The 23,940-nt window shown below is 35.4% G+C and overlaps 1 protein-coding gene across 1 annotated transcript; it reads left to right on the plus strand.

Moving 5' to 3' along the window:
• LOC109822445 (ubiquitin-conjugating enzyme E2 7-like) lies at positions 661-3,918 on the plus strand. The gene is made up of 6 exons (XM_020388644.1): positions 661-939; positions 1,106-1,206; positions 1,338-1,435; positions 1,523-1,623; positions 3,117-3,194; positions 3,391-3,918. Exons 2-6 carry the CDS (start codon positions 1,181-1,183, stop codon positions 3,466-3,468), a joined length of 381 nt encoding a protein of 126 aa, XP_020244233.1. The 5' UTR covers positions 661-939; positions 1,106-1,180; the 3' UTR covers positions 3,469-3,918.

The raw sequence follows: 23,940 nt of genomic DNA on the forward strand, positions 1-23,940 counted from the left end.
TCATACTGTACACATGCTCTCCTTGAGGGTTGTCATTTGGGATCCTCTCTGATTCCTCGATTGTGATACTCTCATAAGGTTGCTCAATATGCTCTGATGACTGTGAGCTTACATTAGGAACACTGCAGGTTTAATGTACAGGTCACATATAAGTCACATGTGATACTTACCAGTAAAGTCACATATAAGACTCAAATGTCACAAATAAAGACAATATATCACAAATAAGGTCCAAATGTCACGTGGTATGTCTTCAGGTCACATATATAATAGAATATGTGACGTGTATCCAGAACATGAAAATATACTTTTGAATACTTACTTAAGCTCTGTTTCTGACCCTATGGCATGAGTGGGTCCTTCATCTCTTTCAGTAACAGTCATGGTCAACGTATTTAACCCCATTGAACGATGATAACCTATCATATTGAGAATATCTTCATCTTTTGAAAGCTCAAACGAGACAATGGGAAACTTATCGATAGAGTAACTTATCAACAAACTTTCGAACCGTACTCTAAAATTCTCTACGGCTTTCATCTTCAATTCGGCTAAACTTGTTGCTGAATTGACTTTAATAAGGGTTGCGTTACTGTTAAATGAAATCACACACATTAAAGAATCTTCCATTTTGGTTGTTGAAGAAGTTAAGAGGCCTGCCTCCTCCTCTCCCTTGAAAACCCTTACCCTAATTCGCTCGCCTCCCTTCCCCGCAAATCCCTAACCCTAATTCCGCCTCCTCCTACTCTTCTAACGGCCTCGTCTAGCCACCACAAGCTTCGCAGTCCCTCCTTCTTTCTCTTACATCTCTCTCCCCAAAATTCCCTAAAATCCACATCGTCGTCACCAGTAGGAGCGTGCCGCCGCCTCCTTCTCCTCTAGCAGTTCTTCGGCCGCTGCCTCATCCTCCATCTCAGACATCCAAGCTCGTTGGTAAAGGTAAGGTTATGATTTAGTGGGATATTTTGCATTAGATCTCTGCTTGGGTTGCAAAGTTTGATTCTTTGATTGATAGATTGATTAGTCACCTAATTTTTTTTGTTTTTAGAGGTCTAATGGTATATAAACCCTAATAAAAACTTTATCAATGGTGGTTTGATTGTAGGATTTGCTGATCAATTAAGGGAACTGTTGAAGAAAAATTCTAATTTTGTGGGTTTCGTAAGATTGGGAGTGTTGAATGGCTTGTCAACCAGGATTCCTTTGGTATCTTTCACATAACTCTTGCATAAATATTTTTTGCACTATTGACATATTACACTCTTCTGGCTTATATAGCAATTATAGACTGCATATTTCTGTCCACAAATATTGATTGGGTTCCAATGGTATTTCAGTAATGGAGGCTACTTTAATGCCATTATGAGTTTTCCAGATAATTATCCTAACAGCCCTCCTTCTGTTAGAATTAAGTCAAGGATGTGGCACCCAAATGGTTAGTTGCCTGCTCTTTTGTCTCTACAACCTGTGATATTATCTTGTTTCATGGTAAAGAAAGCTTTGTTTATCTTGCATATCTCAGTTTATCCTGACGGGCGTGTTTGTATATCAATTCTCCATGCACCTGGGGAGGACCCCACTGGCTATGAGCTTGCAAGCGATCGATGGACACCTGTTCACATGGTAACCTTCTTTGTCAATTGTAAATATTAATGTGTAAATTTTACTGTTTAAGTATTTTCTAGGTACAGTTTAGTGTAATTGTTGGGGTATTATCAGAATTTCAAGGATTTCTCTGAAACATTAAATTAAGCCTCTGCTTCGATTGCAAAGCGAAACGATTATTTTTGAATTAGTGGTTTTGAAATTAGGATCACTAAAAGATGCAGAAAAGTTTTGCCAGTGCGCATATTTGTTTGTATTTGTAGAGCTTTTGAGGCAGAATATAATTAACACAAGGGGGCTAGCATATATCTTCATGCATCTTTTAGTATTTACTTGTGTGCGGTATCTTAAATAAATAAATGACGGATATAACTGTTCAGATACACAAACAACCACGTAATGAACTAAGGAGGCCCTATGCACAAATGTTTTAGTATGTACTTAAAGATGGTATATCTTTGATTTTGCTGATAAGTCTTCGATTCTGGAAAGATACTGTTGGAACTAATAGACTACTAGTCATGGCAAGATAGCAAAAAACAATAACATACTAAAATGTATAAATCATTTTTTTAAAGAAGAACTGAATCACTAAGAATTGTCATTTAGTTCCAGATTCTTCGTGTTTAATCGTCAGGTTGTCGTCTAACTCTTTGTGTATTCACTCTTTTCATCTTCCCCCTTACTTCTTTGCAGTGCCTTTTGAGTTGTAACCACACTATTTTCTCTGAATTGTTGAGATATTCCTATTGGTAAATCGTTAGAGCAAACTTAGTTCTTTATTGCACTGATAGACTGTGATTCGATCTTAGGGAAATACCTTTGGTTTGAAGTCTCTACCTCTTGGGTACCAATTTCCTATTGTGGATTGTAATTGGATTATATCTATAATTCTTTGTAACTGGAGTCGGATTACTATGACTGCATGTTGTCAAATGACACAATAAAATCCTTTAATAGCTGTAATAGAGGAGGTGGCAAGAGACCTGGGAACATAAATATAGGTTCTACATTTAAACTAAATGCAAACAAACAAGCCCATGTATGTCAATAGTACTTATGGAAATGATAACAGCCTCTCAGATCTCTTAGATATATGGATGTTCTAGATAAGTCTTAGATATATGGATGTTCTAGATAAGGTTCCTAAAGATGATCTACAAAATCATAGAAGTAGACTTTGATGAGTAAAAACATGCAAGAAATAAGCCAATTCTGGCAGAGAGTAATAACCATTGTTATTACTATGGATGAGAACATATCTACTTCAAGGTTCAGTAATGAAATAATAAATTAGTGAGTGTAATATCAGACGGGAAAAATTCTTGTAGTTTTCCAAGCCTTGCGAGCGTATTCACCAAAATGTCTCATGCTTGTGTTTCTGCAGTATTTTGTTTATTTTGTGCATGTTCACTTGATTCTTGTAATTTTTCTTATAATTATGCAAAAACTCTCATGCTTGTAATTTGTATTATATATTCATAGCTAATTGAGATTTTTTAAATAAGCAGGTTGAGAGTATAGTTCTGAGCATAATCTCCATGCTTTCTAGTCCTAATGATGCATCTCCTGCTAATGTTGAAGCAGCTGTAAGTGATTTCTTTTTCTTACTTATATACAGATGGTTATTGTTTCTGACATTCTTTGATCTCTATTTCATATTGTTTCTTTTGTGATAACTACATGCATGTAGTTTTTTGTCACAACTACATGCATACATCCCTTAGTTTGACCATATTATTACAAAGTTTGACATGACGCAAGTTTTTTTGATTGACATTCCAGAAGGAATGGAGTGATAAGCCGAATGATTTCAAGAAGAGAGTCAGCAGGTGTGTGAGAAGATCTCAGGAAATGTTGTAAAGAAAAGATCACAGGGGAGAGAACTCACCTTGTCAAAGATTATAGTTTGCGTGCGGAGAGCCTAGCTACGTGCTGATGCCCGTGTCGGTGTAGTTTGGATATATTTGCTGTGCATGCGGCCTGTTGGTTGCTTTGTGTAAGGGTGATGGTCGGTTAAGCTCTGTAGAGCGTTCATAGTTGAAGAGCGTTCAAGAGCGTTCATAGCATGCAATTGTTGCCAGTTTTGCAAGTTTGCAACTGTTTATATACCTTTTGCTAAAAGTTTTGTGAATGACACAGAGCAAGTTGCGCTTGATGGGATTAACATAGTTGATTTTCTTCAATTCAGTCAGTAGTGACTTGTACTTTTTAGATATTTGAGATACTGTATTTTGGATATTTTTTATGTTTGTGATTATTTGTTTAAAAATTACTACTCACATTTCATTTTAATAATTTTTTTTGTTTTGGCTTATAATTGCATATGGTGTGAGGATCTTGAATTTATTTTATGACATTTATGTTTTGGTTGTATAATTGTATGGATATTGCTATGAACATGTTGATTATCATTCTTGAATTCTCATATTACTATGGGTTGATAAGGTGCATTAGTTGTGCACGTTAACAGCACCAACGGTTTCAACCGTTGGTGCAAACAACTAGCACCAACGGTTGAAACCGTTGGTACAAGTTGTTTGCACCAACGGTTGGAACCGTTGGTGCTGATGTTTGCACCAACGGTTCCAACCGTTGGTGCATGGTTTTTTATATTTTAAGAAATAAATTTAAAAAATATCAGCACCAACGGTTGGAATCGTTGGTGCTGCTAAAACAACCGTTGGGGCAAACTTTGCCCCAACGCAATTTGTCCCAACGGGTGAATTTATTGCCCTAACGGTTTGAACCGTTGGGGTCACTATCTGCCCCAACGGTTTGAACCGTTGGGGCTGCCACAGTTTGTACTAGTGCCTGCAACTGAGACTTCATTCCCTGATAAACAAGCTGATGGGAGAGAGGCTGATTAGGATCCAAAGGGAGAAACTCATAATACATCTGCATATTCAATAAACGAATCACATGGTTAAAATATTATGTACCAAATGATAACAAATTAATTAGAAAAATAAAAATAAAAATATATTTATACCTGACATGTTATAAAGAAATCGTCAAATGACCTATTATATTCATCACCCCATTCTAAATGGAGAGGATATTTACAGTACTTACGACTCTCCTCCCTAACATACTTTCCCCATTTCTCAGCATAGTCACCAATGGGACGGCCCCTATTATTGAGGTACAAAGGCCATGTCTTTTCTCCCTTTTCAGTATCAGGCATCAGGTTATGGGTAGTATTGGGGCCTCGAGTGTGAACAGAGGATCGTGAATGTACTGTATGTGATGAGACAAATAAGATATTAGATACTATAAAGAGTAATAAATGATATATATATAAATTGCTACCTCCATCGCCACGTTGCTCCGCACGTCTTAGAGAACGATTATGACGAAGATTAAAAGTGTGTTTTGGAACACATGGCGGTGCAGATGTAGATGCAACTACACAATAAAAATGAATTATGTAAGTATAAACTGCATGATCTGAGCAAAAACAAACACTAAACAATAGAATTGATTAGAAGATGATCAAAACAACTACATTAATATCACATCTAGAATTTATTAGAAGATGTGCAACCAACAAGGTCACAACATTCGCAGTTGTCCAAGTTCTATTAAAAGTTTAGTGAAATTTGTTGACCACCAAGAACACCGCAATATGTGGCATTCACAACAACATCTTTGTAAACTTTACACATTTAAGGTAACTCTTTCATTATTTAGTTGTTAACTATTTATCTAATAATATGTTGCAGATCTAGTATTTTCTTTCCACTATTTTTGTAGCATTTTTGTCCCTCTAGTACTTCAGCTTGTTCAAAAGAGCATATCTTGAAGAAATTATTTGTAAATGACATTGTTGTTACTTTTTGGGATTATGAGCTATATTATTTTTCGATCATGGACTTATAAAATTGAGTATAATAGGTTATATTATGACTTATTTGCTATGTTTTGTTTTTAATACCTATTAATTACAGATGTTGTTAACAAATTAGTATTTTAATTTCTATTATTATTAATTTTTTTGAAAATATTTCTATTATTGAATACATGGTTTAGTTTCTTCTTGGTATTTCTGGCTTCCATAACATGCTTTCAAATGTAGGAGGCTACAATATTTTCTTCGCTGAGCATTATTCCAAACTAAGGCCTTTGCATTCTGGGAAGGAAAAGCTTATGATCAAGTACATAAGTTCTCTTTGGAATAATCTTACCGAATCTGAAAAAGAGGTAGCGGTTGACAATTGATTTTTGTTCCTTAATTTCTGTTAATTGCTCAAGCAAAATCAAGAGGTTTGATTTCATGTTGATTTGAGGAAAGCATTCTCTTTATAGCTATTCAATTTCAATATTTTGTAAAGAAGTCTTCCAAATTTATGTAAGAGATAGAAGCATTATGTAAGCATTTCTTAGCAAAGCACATTAATCACCAAAAGATAATAAAGAAAGAAAGAAGCATCTGAATTACATCCTTGATTGAGTATAGAAGAGATACTAACCTGACGATTGTCCAGAAGGTATGGAGTGTGAATGGGGGTCGTCGATAAATCATTTTCCTCTATAGGTGCTTGCCGATTTGTGTCTACATCTGTATTAAATATCAGGAGTAGTACAATTGTGATATTAACAATACATAATAAAGAGATATAAGCAAGGGATAAAAATTACGCGTCATGTTAAAACAGAATCGAAAGAAATTAAATAGTTACCTCTAACTGGAGTAAACTCCCCAATGCTAGGTATGGATGTAGTAACATGAGCAGATTCGAGTTCTCTCCTATGATCTCTCGCCTGACGATGTAGGTCTCCACGCTATATAATTCTACGTGATCTGCTCCGCGATGGAACTCCAGACATATTTGTCAAGCCCTATAAAGAATTTTACAATTCATATAAGATTTATGCGAAATAGACATATATATAAATTTGAAGATGTAAATTTTAAACAACATGATATATATAATGGTTACATTTTTCGCTTTTCAGAAGTGTTAGGTTCTACAGATTCCCTAGAAATTATAGGAATATCTACAAATATTTCACTATTTAAATGGCTAAAATACCAAATTGGTATATTTATACGAACGCATTTACCAGGTTGGTATTTAAAAAAACTCCGGCAACAACAAGACATTAAAAATGGATCTTTTTGTCAACAAGGCACATACTGTTCGCCGGAGTTCAAAACTCAAAATCTCGTCGCTCACGTTGCATTTAAAGGGATAACATGGGTGATGATTTGGCAATTTAGTAATGACGTGGATAAATAAGGCCGCTGAAATTCTCATCTTCCTCATTCCCCACTCACGATCAAATTTGGGGATGAATTTGAAGTTAGAGTTTCAGATCATCCCTTCTCACATTTCACTCAGATCTTCAAATTAGTGGTAGTCCCAACATGGCCTCGTCAAGCTCAAGCTCAGGTTCAAGCAGGAATAGATCTGGAGGTTCAAGCATATCTAGATCTGGAGTAAACTACCAAATTAGGGGCGGATTCAACAATATGAGTTGTATTCAGAAATGGAATGAAGAAGCAAAGAGGTACGGGGTCAAAAACTGTTCTTGTGGAGCTGAATGTGACTATTATACATCGATGATAGATGCAAACCCCGGGAGGAGGTTTTACAGATGTCGAAACTACAAGGTAAAATTTTCAATGCAGTTTTATCGTTTGTTTGATTTGTTGAGATTGATAGTATGTTTTTTAAAATGTGGTTCTAGAATGGGTGTGGTTGTCATGTTTGGGAATGGTTTGATGGTCAATTGTGTAATATGGCATCTCAATTGGTACCTCTATTGAGAGAAGAGCTATTGAACTTAAGGAACAATGATATACTGAAGGATCAATTGATTGCACGTGCTGAGAATGAGATGAAAGAATGTCGTGATGATATTGCCAAGACTAAAGAAGAGCTACGTATGTGTCAAAGAGAGGCTGACTCTTATTTACTGGAGATTTCAAACCTAAAGATTGGTAGAACAAGATGTGAGGATCTGATCAAACTTCACCAGAATAAGCTCAAATTATATGAGATGTTAATTATGGTCTGTGGAGTTGTTGTAACCTGCTTAGGATTCTTTGTTGTAAATTTTAGTGGGCAATTGTAATGAGATGCTCTCGTTTATAACAATGTAATGGTGTATTATGTACTCTTTCAAATAAAATGTTGTATTTTGTTTTTAACCGGTGGCAGATGCTTTGTTTGTGATGTAGCTTTCAAATGAAATGTTGTAAATCTTTGTTTTCATTTTGTTGTAAATTTGAGATGGTAACAACATCAAACATGTGCAAACCCACACTAACAACATCAAACACATGCAATCTCACAATAACCCACTACAACAACATCACTTCCAAACCCAGAAACTTAAAAATGGACAGAATGAGCCACCTGTGTAAAACCCAAAAACTATTTGTGCATAACAAATCGTGTAGCATACAGAAATTGGCATTTAAGCTAGCCAAAATATGCACAACAACATCAAACTATTTGTGCTTAACACTTTAACGCATCATGTAGTGTATTTTAACTAGACAAAATATGCACAACACATCAAATTATTTGTGCTTAACACATCATGTAGCATACATAAACTAGACAAAATATACACAGCACAACCACTTAATTAACACTTTGGGTGTTCATTGACTGATGCTTGAGTTGATGGTCCTTGGATAACTTTGGCCTCTGTGTGACTGGTTGCTCTGTATATTGCCTCACAATGTTCACCTTGCCATAGTCCAAACCCTTTAGGCATTTTGTTGTGAATAGTCCTTCCTCTGCCTCTACCTCTGCTTCCTCCCCTCCAAAAAGTTGAAACTTGTGGCTGTGTTGCACCTGAAACCCCTTGTGTACTATTGTTTCTACCTCTACATCTTCTCTCTAATAACACTGATGTTGCTGTAGGAATATTTTGTCTTCTTATTTCCTCCACTGATTGACCAATCCTGTTCTTGCTCCCCTTTGGCTTTTTTCTCTTTTTGGTTTGGCTTGTACCTTCATTTGCTACTTGTGTTGTCTGACAGTGCACCAAAAATATAAAGCAAGTCATAATTGATTACTTAATAAAAATATAAAGCAAGTCATAATTTATATCTTAATGTAATTGATTACTTACTTGTATGTTTTCTGTGCTTGTTGTTTGAGCAGGTAGGGGTGGATTTGGACATTTCCTCCTTGTATGGTCAGTTGACCCACATAACCCACACTTCTTGGATATTCCCTGCCTTGAAGCCTTATATGTTTTCCTTGTTTTTTTCATTGGGGTCCCTTCTTCTTGCAGTCTTAGGCCTCCCCATTTTCCTCCTTGCAATATTAGGTGGCAGTACCATCCCCTCTCCATCTTTATACCAAAATCTGCTACCTTCAACTGGATTCAACAAGTTGGCATAGGTGGCACAATAGTTCTCAGATTTATACCAATGTGCAATATAATCTTCAGGCTTATGTCTCATTAACATGATAGCACTTATAGCATGAGCACAAGGAATCAATGTCAACTTCCATTCTCTACATGAACATGTTCTATTACCCAAATGAACCTCATGACTAACCCTTCTATGAATGACTTCAAAGCCACTTTCATCTCCAGAACCATTCCAATGTGGAACACAATTTATTTGATCATTATAAGCATCTTTCAACCTTTTCTGAATTCTAGGAGAAATCCTATCCACAAACCTATTAACCAGTTTTCCTTTTTCTTGCATTCTATCCATTAAAGCCAATCTAATATCCTCTAACATAGTTATTATTGGTTTATATCTTGCAAGAAGTATGAATGAGTTGAATATCTCAGACATGTTGTTGTCAACACTGTCACATTTACTATAGAGTTTAAAGTGAGACTTACAAAATGTATTGGGATCCCTTAACATAAAGTCATCCAATGCTTTTTCAGACAATTTACTCAAGTTTGCTGCTTCAACTAAGAAATCTGCCTTTGTTGTCGCTTTCACACACTTCCAAAACTTCCGTTGAAGTTGCCTACCACCATGAATTTTCCTCCAGTTAGAGTAAATATGCCTAGCACATTGCCTATGCTCTATTGAAGACCACATTTCATGAATAGCTGGAACTAGTCCCTACATAAACAACAATATATCAGAACAATACACTATCATAAAAAAAGGAGCAAAAATAAATCAGTAAACCACTAAATAGCTGGAACTAGTATCTACAGACATACCTTTTGTTGATCTGAAATAACAGTCCAACCTGCACCATCTCCCATCCTCAAATCAAGGGTCAGCAGCCTTATAAACCACTTCCATGATGACCTGTTCTCTCCCTCAACCACGGCCCATGCTATTGGCCACATTTGGTTGTTACCATCTCTACCAACAGCAAACAATAATTGACCACCACAAGCATGCTTTAGAAAGCATCCATCAAGGCCAAATATAGGTCTACAGCACTTGACAAATCCCTCCCTCAAAGGAGAAAAGCACACATAGATTCTTTGAATGAGCCTGATCCTCCACCCACCACTTTAAGCACAAATGTACTCCCCTCATTTGATCTACAGATTTCATTCACATAGGGTTTAAGCAACTCATATTGTCTTGCTATCAGTCCCTCTATAGCATTCAATGCCTTATCCTTTGCCCTTTGATATTTTCTAAGAGTGACATTGATCTTATAATTTGCAGTTATTTCTTCACATATTTCCCTTTGTTTCATCTTGGGATTTCTTTAAATTTTATCTAGGAACTCATGTGCCACCCAATTTTCTATAATTAACCTATTCTTAAAGGTTCTACTACAAGTGTGCAATGGTTAAATGCTTTTAATTTGCCAAGCTTGTTCATCTTCACAGTCAGGCCCACCATTTATTTTCTAGTAGCATAATGAACAGCCAACATTTATTCTCTTTTTATCATTTTTCATATAAAGCAATAATGATTTTGAATAGAGTAGTTGAGAATAGCTTGTTTCAATACATTCCTTGATGTAAACTTCAATCCAGGTTTAAAGTACACTGAACTCATATCCACGTCCTCATTGAAGAATGGATACTTAATCTTTTTCCTCATCGTGAATTTTCTTAACCTGAGATGGGGCTGGAGTTTGTCATTGAATTCTTCTATTTCACTTTCATCTAACGGGCCTTCATCCTCACTATCTCTTTGCTCTGACTCATACCCTCCCTCATAATTCAACCAAAAAGATGGCCATTTATCTCTCTTGCCTACAATGCCCCTTGTGTTTGAAGTTGCATTACCTTGAACTTCCTCTGTGTTACCCCCTTGTGCATTCATGTCAGCAGCTCTATCATTGTGTACTGCATTACCTTGAACTTTCTCTGTGTTACCCCCTTGTGCATTCATGTCAGCAGCTCTATCATTGTGTACTGCATTACCTTGAACTTCCTCTGTTTTACCCCCTTGTGCATTCATGTCAGCAGCTCTATCGTTGTGTACTGCATTACCTTGAACTTCCTCTGTGTTAAGTGGCTGAAACACCCACACTCTAGAAGGAGGTCCCTCATCGTCATTTACCAATCTAGCACCAGCATTGAATGCTATTCTACCAATTGCAGCATTTACCTTATCTTTATTCATCCTTCTAATTTCATGCAACTCCTCAACATCACTGTCCAAAGCCCCCTCCGCCTCACTATCAAAAGCACACATTGAATCTTCACTTGCATATCCAGCTGCACTGCTACTCCCCTCATTCAAACCCTTTTGTTTAACTTTCCCACTCTCTACTTTGTCAGTGAACTCATCAGCATACCCTTTCTCATCATCCTCATCTGTCTCATTATCAAATGCCTCTGTAGGGTCCAGCTTGTATGTCTCATCTTCCACTGAGTCATCATCATCACTGGATTGAATTTCATCCTCCATTTGGCCTTCATCTGTACTTTTTTTTCCTAATTGGTGTCAGCTTCTTTCTCTTTTTGGGTATCTCTTGCATTATTTCATTCTCTTGCATTGGTTGATTCTCTTGCATTGGATCTATTTCATCTTGTGCATTGGTTGTTTCCACATCATCCTCATCTGCCAGACCCTCAACCATGTCAACCAACTCAGCCATGTCAACCCCATGATTTGAAAATATCTCAATTGCCCTTTCCTTACGAGCATATTGTAACATAAGTTCCAAATTGTCTTCCAAAGTAAGTGGCAACAGACCTTGGCTCAAACCCATACCTGGAATACAATACCACAATGTGAACTGATTTGTGTAGCCAAATTCTACAATTTTTTCTCTGAGATATTCAATAGACATTACATCCTCGTCTATGAACCTAACATCACATATATCATTGTTGTAATCATGATTATTATAATTAAAATAGTCACCATGTCAAAATTTAACCATAATTAATACTCCCATCTGCATAAATTTAAAATTAACTTAATTAGAAACAATATAATTTCAAAAAAATGAACAATTTAAAAAAAATGGGCTTCACTTCAAAACCCTAAATTGGGGGCAAGTGAACACGGCGTATGCATGCAATCATCTAAAGATAGTGAAGACTATTTTATTTACAAAAATGAAGACCCACCACCCTCCATCGCCATAAGAAAAGGGAAAAAAATTACAATGTCTTACCTTTGGCTCCACGACTTGAAGACTGCAGCAAAGGAGAATACCCACCACCCTCACATCCACGATCTCTCCCTCAGAAAGATTCTCTGCAACTGCCGATTTGGGGGAGAACTCTCTACTGGGCAGAAAGTTTGAGTCTTGGGGGAGGGGGGGAGGGGGAGGGGGAGGGGGAGGGAAGGGGGAAGGGTTAGGGTTGATTTGGAGATTTAGGGCATTTTTGTTCGGTTATTTCCCACCTTTTCATTACTAAACTACCAAATCATCATCCACGTCACCCCTTTAAATGTCATGTGAGCGACGAGATTTTGAGTTTTGAACTCCGACGAACAGAATGTGCCTTGTTGACAAAAAGGTCCATCTTTAATGTCTTGTTGTCGCTGGAGTTTTTTTAAATACCAACCTGGTAAATGTGTTCGTATAAATATACTAATTTGGTATTCTAGCCCTATTTAAATCATTCCTAACCCACAAAATTTTATCAGTTTTAGGAGATTTATCTTGACATACAACTCCTCCCTATTCAAATTCATCATCATCATTGATCTCTGCAACCTCTGAATCTATGAATTGTGGGACGTCGTAAGTATCCCTGGGCCTCCATCGACATACAACACTCCATCCTGAATGCCACACGCACTTCGAGTAGTATACTTGAAATGCTTGTTCTGGAAATATAAATGGATCGTCCTCAAAGGAAAAATGCGTGGTGTTTACACTCGTCAATCCATATTCATCTACCCAAGTCCCGTAATTGTCTCTCCACTTACCAGTTCCAATCTTCATATCATACCAAATACATTGAAAGACATAAATGCATCCTGCTCATCCTGGACAGTTGATACCATGTATGTTATCAAGGTACCCATAGTATATCTCATCATTAGTGGCTAGGGTTGTAATTCCACTATTTTGGGTGGTTCGAGATTCTTCTATAGACTTAATTTCAAACTTGTAACCACCAACACCAAATCCTTTATAGTATTTAACTTCAGCATCTGGAAGTGTAGCCAAATATCCAAGCTTCTTATCTAAAATTGATTCTACACTCGGTAATCAGCTTTGACAAAAGGTTAATACGGCAATTACATAAATATGTTAGATTAAATTAATAGAATGAGTCAAAAAATGAGATAATAGAAATCTTACATAATGTTTAAACCAATTGCAAAAATTGTCCTGATGATGTGTTTCAACGCGTGCCTCATTCCAATTACTATGCATTGTACGTATTTCAGCCTTGTGTATTCTAATGTCAAAATGAATAGTTAATGTGAGAAGTATATTATATCATATAAACATATATAATTATGCGAAATAGACATACTCTCTAACTTCTCCAAGGCATTCGATATTGAGAATGATAAAGTGATGAATCTTGCTGATAAATGCGGGAGTCATTCTATTGTAATTTGGCTTTTTTGATGGTCCATCATGAATCACGAGAGGTCTGTTGAGTTTTGTCTCAATGTCTTCATCCAGATAAAGAGAACAAAAAGTGGTTACCATTGCGAATATAGTTTTTCAGAGTGAGAAGGTACCTATAAAAGCTTACACTAAATCACCACATAAAACACGTAAAATAAAAATATATCGATTATGTTAACTAAAAAAATTAAATGTACCTTTCGATGGGGTACATCCATCGTAAAATAAAAATATATCGATTATGTTAACTAAAAAAATTAAATGTACCTTTCGATGGGGTACATCCATCGATATTGTACGGGTCCGGCAAGCCTAGCTCTAAAAAAATTAAATGTACCTTTCGATGGGGTACATCCATCGATATTGTACGGGTCCGGCAAGCCTAGCATTAGTTGCAAGATGAACAGTCAGGTGTATAATGATATCAAAGAATGATGGTGGAAAAATCCGCTCAAGCTTGCACAAAATTATAGGAATTTCAGCCTCTAGCTTCTTCAACTTATCATGCTCAATGTTTTTAGCGCACAACTCCCGAAAGAATCTACAAAGATCGTTGATCACTAGACCGACTGATTTAGGAAGGGAAGTCCTGAGAGAAAGTGGAAAAAGATGCTCCATAATAATATGATGATCATGACACTTCAACCCTTCGATCTTGCCTTTAACAATCTTTATCTTCTTACTAAATGATCCTAAAAACCCTGTAGGAACCTTCAACTCATGTAACACCTGAAGAAGCTTTTTCTTCTCATCTGATGACATGTGATACATGGCATTGGGGAGTACAAACTGGTCAGGATTGTCTGTGCCTTCGGTATAGGATGCAACTCTTTTCTAATGTTCCACGCCTGAAGATCCCTTCGAGCTTTGAGGTTATCTTTTGATTTTCCATCTTTACAGAGAAGTAAGTTAAGAATGTGCCCAGATACTCCCTTCTTAATGTGCATGATATCTAGATTGTGCCGCACTTTATTTGTCTCCCAGTAGGGTAGTTCGAAGAAGATACTTTTCTTGTTCCATCCCTGTGGTGTTTCTTGTCTTCCCTTAACTTTTCCAAAGTGATGTTTTTTTTTACCGTTCCACTAAGCAAGTATATCCTCTTCGGATAATGGGTCTGGACGCGAGCAATTCTCTTTAGTACCATCAAGGTGGATAATGCCATCTCTATACGGATGATTTTCATCCAACATGCATCGATGACCGCAATAACAAGTCTTATTGCTAAAGGGTAGCCTTCTCGATGTTGTCTGGAGATGACAGTAAGGACATGCAGTGTAACCATGTACAGACCAACCAGATAGCATTCCATATGTAGGAAAATCGTTAATTGTCCACATTAAGGCTGCACACATGGTGAAGTCATCGCCACTGCTATCTTCTTACACTTGAATAGCCTCTGCAGCCTCTGTGTTATGGGAAAATATCGTACTATCTTGAAAGGTATGTCCTTCTTCTGACCAGGTACTTTCTTCTTATATCTAGTCTCTATTGGCCTTCTTGTTTTGATGATGTTTAACAAACAATTTACCACTAATGTTGTTTGTCTAGTATTTGTGTTTTCTTATTTATTATAGACAAACAACGTTGTTGGAGGATGGATGGAATAGCGCTTCAATGACTATATCAAAGGAGGTTGGCGGAATGTCGGATTGAAGCCTATACAACAATTCAAGTTAAAGATCAAGTTCAAGCTTCATCCGCAACGTGTACCAAGTCAAGCTTAATTGAAGATCAAGATTGCTTGGGTAATGTAGTTTAGGATTTATATTATGTGTGTTAAGTACTCTAAGCTCAATTATCTATACACACACATTTTATTGGTTTCCTTGTATATATATGTAGTCACATATATATATAACACAAGTTTTGGTTTTCATGTTTATAAATATAAAATTACATGTTTCATATTTATTATTGTGATTTGGTTTATCTACATAGATATGAAACAAATATATTTTCATATACATACTCATAGGTTTCATTTTCTATTGTATTTGTGAAAATATTGTATTCTTAGTTTGTAGACTTCAATATCAGTTTATACATGTTTTACTAAGTCTATAAAAACATTTCACAAAGTTTCAAAAGTTGGTTTATGTCAAAACATCAAAATTCAAGTATCTCATATTTTCATGTTTTGGACTATTTTGCAAAATAATGATATTTTTCATTTGGGAAGTCCTTTTTCGAAACCAGTTATTGTAGCATGTTTATTATCATGTCTACAATCATTTTCCAAAGTTTTACATTTTTTGGAATTTATTTGATATTTTTAAACACTGTTTTAAAAGAAGCAAATCAGGTTTTGAGTATGTCAGTTTTCGGTCGACCGAACCGGTCGACCGAACCTGAGTTCTTACGCTCACTGTGTGACAGAGAGTCTGTCGGTCGACCGGTCCGGTCGACCGAAAGCTCCATCGGTCGACCCGTTTTCTTTTGTTTTGACCTGGATAGCGGTCGACCGGACTTTTCCGTCGGTCGACCGAACTTCTCCATCCGTTGACCGACAGAATTTTCGGTCGACCGACAATAGATCCGTTGCACTCCAACGGCTATTTTATGAGCTGATTTTTCTGGGGCTTTTTGGACTTTTGCTTGGGGTTTTGGCTGAGATTTTGAGTGGATATATATACCCTATAGCTGCTCTCTTTCAAGTAGCTAAGAAGTTTTTAAAGAAGTTTTTAAACAAGGGTTTTAAAAAGAGTTTAAGCTTGTTTAAGCTTGTTTAAGGGTTTGGTTTAAAGCAGTTTTAGCTTTCACTAGTGGAGGAGATTATCTTATTGTTTGGGCTTCAAATCTCCATCTCTCCATCTTGATCTAGAGAAGTTTTATTGTGAGAATCACTTTGTAATACACTTGTACACCGAGTGAGGAGTGTGTGGTGAGAGTCGGGGATCGTCCCAAGAGGAGTGGCGTCGGTTGACGTGCCTAGGGAGAGGTTGTAACCGAGCACTTGAGGGAGACACGGCTAGGTCCAACACTTAGTGGGTGTAGAGTGTGATTGCAAGAGTATGAGTTGTAAAGTTTTCGGTTAGCTAGAAAACCGAGTGTGTAGAAGAAGTTCCGGCTTCCAAACCGGATTGTGTTAGTGGATTTCTCCCCGGGAGTGGGGAGCGGAGACGTAGGACGGAAGGTCCGAACTCCGTGATCATATTGCTTGTTTGAGTGTGCTTTGGCGTTCATTCATATTTATGTTCATATCTTATATCGCCATTGTCATTAGCTCATTATCTATATCATCCACTATCTAGTTCATATTGTTTACCCTTGTGTTAGTTTATATATCATTGCATATATATTTCATCATATAGGATATATCTTATTGTTCATATTGCTTATCCTAGCTTACATATATTGTTGTATTTCATACTTGCTAGGATAACGTATTAATTAGTTTTAATTGGCATTTAATCGGATTAGATTAGCATAAGACCCTAATCACCCCCCCTCTAGGGTCTAACAGTCTCTCCGCAAGTAGGACACTCAATCTTATCCGAATTTTCTTTCCAGTAAATTATACAATCATTGGGACATGCATGTATTATCTCACACTTCAGACCCGGATTAGACAGTATCTTTTGAACTTCGTACTAGCTCTCAGGCACATGGTTCCTCAGAGGCATATAATTTTTTAGAAACTTTAGGAGCATCGTAAATGACTTGTTACTCCATTTATTTAGACATTTAATCTGGAATAGATGGACGAACCATGACAGCGTGGAGTGTTTTACATTCTCATAAATGAGCCTCCTAGCATCATTCATGTATTTATCATAATTGTCTTCACGATGTCCTCCTCCGAAAAGAGGATCTTCAGTAGGGTTATTGTGACCAAGAGCAACCTCAACCATTTTCTCCATTTCCTCATCGAGAAACAAGTTGTCTTCTTCTTGTTCTTCTTCATCTGCATCACAGAGACCTTCAATTTCTCCATGATATACCCAAGTTATATAACCGCTAGCAAAACCATTCTTCACAATATAAAGTTCAACTTCTTCCTCCAATTAATGCAACTTATTCGAACATAATTTACATGGACAAATGACTCTCATGTCGGACCATATCGTGTCTACGTACAAAGTCCATGAAAATACTAACTCCATTAACGAAAATAGTTTGCATGCATTCTGCACGACCCACATACATCCAATCCTTATCTCTGATGTAGTTACGAGCCATGCTAACCTAAATAAAATGATTTATCAATAATGACATCTAAAAACATTGATTTAGGGAATCTTGATAAGCATGATCATGACTTTGCTTTGAATATAGGGTTACAATTAAAAGCCAAAAAGTTTAAACATGTTAATCTTATTAAATAAAATAGAAAATATGTAAATATTATATAAATCATAAGGTATTAATGTAACTCGTGTCCATGTCGGCATGTGTGTGTAACAAAGCTTCCAAGTAAGATTTACATATAGTCACGCCTCACTATTCTGATAAAATTTCTCTCTGACATGGTCATAACATGTCTATTCTAGAGTAACTAACTCGTATTAGAATGCAGCTTATGACTGAATTTCGTCAAGCTCAGAATAAGGCGTGTACTTAAAACATTCAAAACGAAAAAGAATCATTAGATCATGACACCTAATTGCCAGTAAACATTTGATATTTAACTGAGAAGCTGAAACATCTTGAGACTATATTTAACTAATCCAAGAGAACCAACGAAAAAGAATAAAACTAGGAACTTATAAATTCTCAACTAACTGCATTTTTTTCCGCACAAAACAAAATGAAATGAACTTCGATAAAGATTCAACTACACAGAACAACCAGAATCAAGCCTCTACATTTCCAAACTGAAATGTAGTTAGCTGAACTCCATAACACTAAAAAAATGCGGAAAATTTGTAACCTAAAAATTAAAAAAAATCACAATATCACAAACTGAAATCAAAATCAGGCCTCTACATTTCCAAAAATTTGTAACCTAAAAATCAGGCGTCTACATTCCTCCATTACAAACTGAAATGAACTCCATAACACTAAAAAAAGAAAAAAAATCAAAATCAGACCTCTACATTTCCAAAAATTCGTAACCTAAAAATTTACAATATTAAACATCAAACCAAATATCAGAACATTCACAATATCACATCACTAATTCACAATCCTCATTCACAAAGTTTATTTTAAACCCTATTGATAAGATTCTCTCAATGACAAAACTACAGAGGAAACGGGGTAACCTGAGGAGGAGGTGGTGGAGGCGCGCGGCGAAGTCACAGGCGGAGGTGTGCGATGGAGGCGGTGGAGGCACGCGGAGCAGCACGACCTGCGGAGAAGCAGCACGACCCGTGGAATAGATGGAGGCGGTGGAGGAGGCGGCAGAGGATCGAGAGCTAGAACCGGGAAAGATGAGCTGGAGGTCCGTTGGCCGGCAAAGTTGAGGCGGAGGCAAAGATCGATGAGCAGTAGATGAGGCCTCTAGGTGAAATTTTGAGAGGTGGAGGCTGTTGGCCTTCTTGTTTTGATGATGTTTAACAAACAATTTACAACTAATATTGTTCGTCTACTGTTTGTGGTTTTCTCTTTATTGTAGACAAACAACATTGTTGGAGGATGGATGGAATTACGCTTCAACGATCATATCCAATGGAGGTTGGCGGAATTGTGGAGTGAAGCATATGCAATTCAAATTGAAGATCCAAGTTCAAGCTTCATCCGCAAGATTACCAAGAAGAGCTTATTGAAGATCAAGATTGCTTGGGTAACATTTAGTTTAGATGTTATATTATGTGTGTTGGTACTTTAAGCTCAAAATAATATGCACACACATTTTATTGATTTCTTTATATATATATATAGTTATATACATATATACATAAGTTAAGTTTTCGTTTCTATGTATATTTAGTTATATATATACATACATGATTTTGAGTTTTCAAGTTTTAATATGAAACAATTGAATACAATTGAAAATTTATTTCTTGTTTCATACTTATATGCATATATATGATTTCATCAATATCAATTTTATTTAGTTCATGAAATCATATTTATTGTTTTGAAAAGTTTGCAAAATAAGTAATTTTGTGAAAATATTATATTCTCAGGTTTTGGACTTAACAATAATCATATACATCTTTTATTAAGTCTACAAAATTATTTTGTAATATTTCAAAACATGGTTAAGCTAAAATGTCAAAACTCATGTGTTTATATTTTTATGTTTTGGACTATTTTGTAAAATAATGATATTTTTCATTAGGGAGGTCTTTTATGAAAATCAGTTTTTGTAGCATGTTTATTATCCTGTCTACAATTATTTTCTAAAGTTTCATAATTTTTGGAATTTATTTGATATTTTTAAACAGGATTTTAAAATCAGAAAACAACTTTCAAAACCTGTATTTTCATGTATCAGTTCGCGGTTGACCGTGGTGGTCGACCATCTGTTCGTAAGTTTCCACGGTCGACCATCGCGGTCGACCGGGTGTTTGTTTTGTTGCTCGCGGTCGACCACGATTTTCCCACGGTCGACCGCCGATCGTCCAACGGTCATATTTTGTACAGAATTAGATTTCTGATTCGTTGGGGTTTCTGGTCTTTTGTTTGGGGTTTTTGCTGTTGGTTTCTCTTCTTATATAAACCCCTCAAACCCCCTTCTACCAGCAACAACCATAAGAGTGTTTTAAACAAGTTTAAGAAAGTTTTAACAAGGGTTTATGGTTGGTTTAAGTTTGTTTAAAAAGCTTTTAAGCATTTGAGAATTTAATTTTGTGAAAACAATTTCACAAGAGCTTGAGGAGATCATCAATTGAAGTTTGGGCATTCAACTCATCTCTCTCTTACTCTTGATCTATAGAGAAGTTTTCCTAAACTCATTATAGCTATTTATTGTTTTGATTCTAATTTCCATAAGCTAGATTTATTTGAGTTTAGTTTGTTTTATTATATCTCATTATTTACACACATAACCTTTGAGCTTATTGTATTTTATACATAGTATAATTTGGGTTGTGGGGAGTGTATCTTAGAGATTGAGCCTACATTGTGTTCTCATCCATATTAGAGAACATGCATTTGTTGTATTGTGCTTATTATGAGATTGACTTTGTAATACACTTGTACACCGAGAGAAGTGTGTGGTGTAAGTCGTGGATCGTCCCAAGAGGTGACTTGGAGGAGATTTGATGCGTTGTTGCAGAATCGACTTCAAGTTCATGTGGAGCCTCATCATGCACACTACTACTAGGCGATAGCCCTAGTGTGGTAAGCGATTCAGAACCCGAATGTGATTTATCTAGTAATGAACTCGCTTGTGCATATGATAGTTTAATGCATGCCTATACTAAGTTGCATAACAATTTTATTGATCTTAAAAGCAAGCATATAGATTTGAAATCCGATCATGAGACGCTAGCTTCCAAACATGATATTGTTGTTAAAGAGAATGCTATTTTGAAAGAAAACAATGAGTCATTAAGTTTGGAAAATAATAACATGTCTTCATCTATTGCTAGCTTAACTCATACTAATAATGATGCCATGATAGAAGTAGCAACTATTAGAAATGAGTTTAATTCATTTAGAACTGATCATGTTTCATCTACTTCTATGTCCAATGCTTGTATGCATAATGATGAGTTGAATCATGTGAAAAATCGCATATCATGTTTAGATTATACCTTAAACACATGCATTGATAATTATAAGAAACTTATGGACAAGTGTGCTAAATCTAGTGCTATAACTTATAAATCACATACACACTATGCACACTTGTATAGCAAAGTTTACAAGTGCTTCATTTGTGGTCGTAAAGGCCATTTAGCTAAATTTTGCTATGATGCACAAAAACATAAGAATATTAATCCTTCTTGTGCATCTCATCAAGTTTCTTCATCACATGTACACACACATGCACCAATTGTACATCATAAGCATGCTAATGTATTTAAATGTGATTTTTGTGGTCGATTTGGTCATTTGGCCATATTTTGTTTTGATTTAAAGAGAGTTTCACATTTACAAAATAATTTTAAAAGACCATCCATGTTTGCAAATGTTTCTAATGTTTCCCGTGCACAACCATTTGGTCAACGCAAATTATTTTAACCTTTTCATTGCACAAATTGAAATCGTAAAGGTTATTTATATAGTTTTTGTTTTGATCGTATCCGTGCATTGCCCAAACGGGTTCATAACCCTAGGGCTTTGAGCTTTAATGATAGGGGTCATGTCCCTAAACAAACCGGCACCAAGAATACTTGGGTGCCAAAATAATTTTTAAGCCAAGAATTTTAGTACTTTTATTTTTCTTTTTCTTGGTTTCGAAAAATGTATTTTAAATTTTTATGAAAACAATTCCTTTTATTGGTCAAATTCTTTTGTTTTCATGATTATTGGTTTTATTTTGATGAGAGGTTTGTATTTATACAACCCCCCTTAGATTTCTTGGGTGTTTATTCCCAAATCTTGTTTACCGGGTGCTTAAATGTTTATATAGGTTGTTACTAGCTCAAGAGCTAGATATAGTTGCCTCTCTTGATTTTTGAAAATCAATGATGATTTGGTTTTTACATTTTTGGATTTAAACTTTGATTTATGATTTCTTTTGGGTGATTTGTTTTCATTTGAAAACTTTTTACATGATTCTCATGTTTCTCTTCTTTTGATTTCATAAATCTTTCATTTGAAAACTTTTTACATGATTCTCATGTTTCTCTTCTTTTGATTTCATAAATCTATTCTTATACATGATTTTTATGTTAGTATTCTCATGTTTCTCTTCTTTTGATTTCATAAATCTATTCTTATACATGATTTTTATGTTAGTATAATGAGAGATTATCTTAATAAAGACATATCCATATGTGTTCTCATTATCTTCTTGTATATGAGCTAAATTTAGCATATTTTTCATCTATGCTTGCTCACATATTTTTCCTTGGTCTTTATTTCATATACTCCATATGGCATTTTGATAGGGGGAGCAATCCCTATATCTTTTTATGTTTTATACTCACTCATGCTTACTTGTAGGGGGAGCTTTCGCTCTCTTCATTCTTGTTTTCCCCTTTTTGATGTTGTCAAAGGGGGAGAAATATTATGAGTATATTCTTTCTTATTTATATGCAATGATAATTATAATTTATATATTTATTTCTTTCATGCATATATATCTCTTTTGTAAATTGTTTATCATCATCAAAAATGGGGAGATTGTTGACCTTCTTGTTTTGATGATGTTTAACAAATAATTTACAACTAATGTTGTTCGTCTATTGTTTTTGGTTTTCTCTTTATTATAGACAAACAACATTGTTGGAGGATACATAAAATTGCCCTTCAACGATCATATCCAATGGAGGTTGGCGGAATTGTGGAGTGAAACCTATGCAATTCAAATTGAAGATCCAAGTTCAAGCTTCATCCGCAAGATTACAAAAAAGAGATTATTGAAGATCAAGATTGCTTGGGTAACATTTAGTTTAGGTGTTATATTATGTGTGTTTGGTACTTTAAGCTCAATATAATATGCACACACATTTTATTAATTTCTTTATATATATATATAGTTATATATATATACATAAGTTAAGTTTTGGTTTCTATGTATATTTAGTTATATATATACATACATGCTTTTGAGTTTTCATGTTTTAATATGAAACAATTGAATACAATTGAAAATTAATTTCTTGTTTCATACTTATATGCATATATATGATTTCATCAATATCAATTTTATTTAATTCATGAAATCATATTTATTGTTTTGAAAAGTTTGCAAAATAAGTAATTTTGTGAAAATATTATATTCTATTCATGAAATCATATTTATTGTTTTGAAAAGTTTGCAAAATAAGTAATTTTGTGAAAATATTATATTCTCAGGTTTTGGACTTAACAATAATCATATAAAGTTTGCAAAATAAGTAATTTTGTGAAAATATTATATTCTCAGGTTTTGGACTTAACAATAATCATATATATACTTTATTAAGTCTACAAAATTATTTTGTAATGTTTCAAAACAAGGTTAAGCTAAAATGTCAAAACTCGTGTGTTTACATTTTCATGTTTTAGACTATTTTGCAAAATGATGATATTCTTTATTTGGTAGGTCCTTTTCGAAAACTAGTTTTTGTAGCATATTTATTATCATGTCTACAATCATTTTCCAAAGTTTCATAATTTTTGGAATTTATTTGATATTTTTAAACAGGGTTTTAAAATCAGAAAATAACTTTCAAAACCTGTATTTTCATGTATCAGTTCACGGTCGACCGCCACGGTCGACCGCGCCAATGTTTTTCCCTCAGACGCCAGCAGAAACTTTTGTGGTTAACCGTGACGGTCGACCGTCTGTTCGTAAGTTTTCACGGTCGGCCGCCGCGGTCGACCG

The sequence above is a fragment of the Asparagus officinalis genome, chromosome 8 (assembly GCF_001876935.1).
Source record: "Asparagus officinalis chromosome 8, Aspof.V1, whole genome shotgun sequence".
Lineage (NCBI taxonomy): Eukaryota > Viridiplantae > Streptophyta > Magnoliopsida > Asparagales > Asparagaceae > Asparagus > Asparagus officinalis.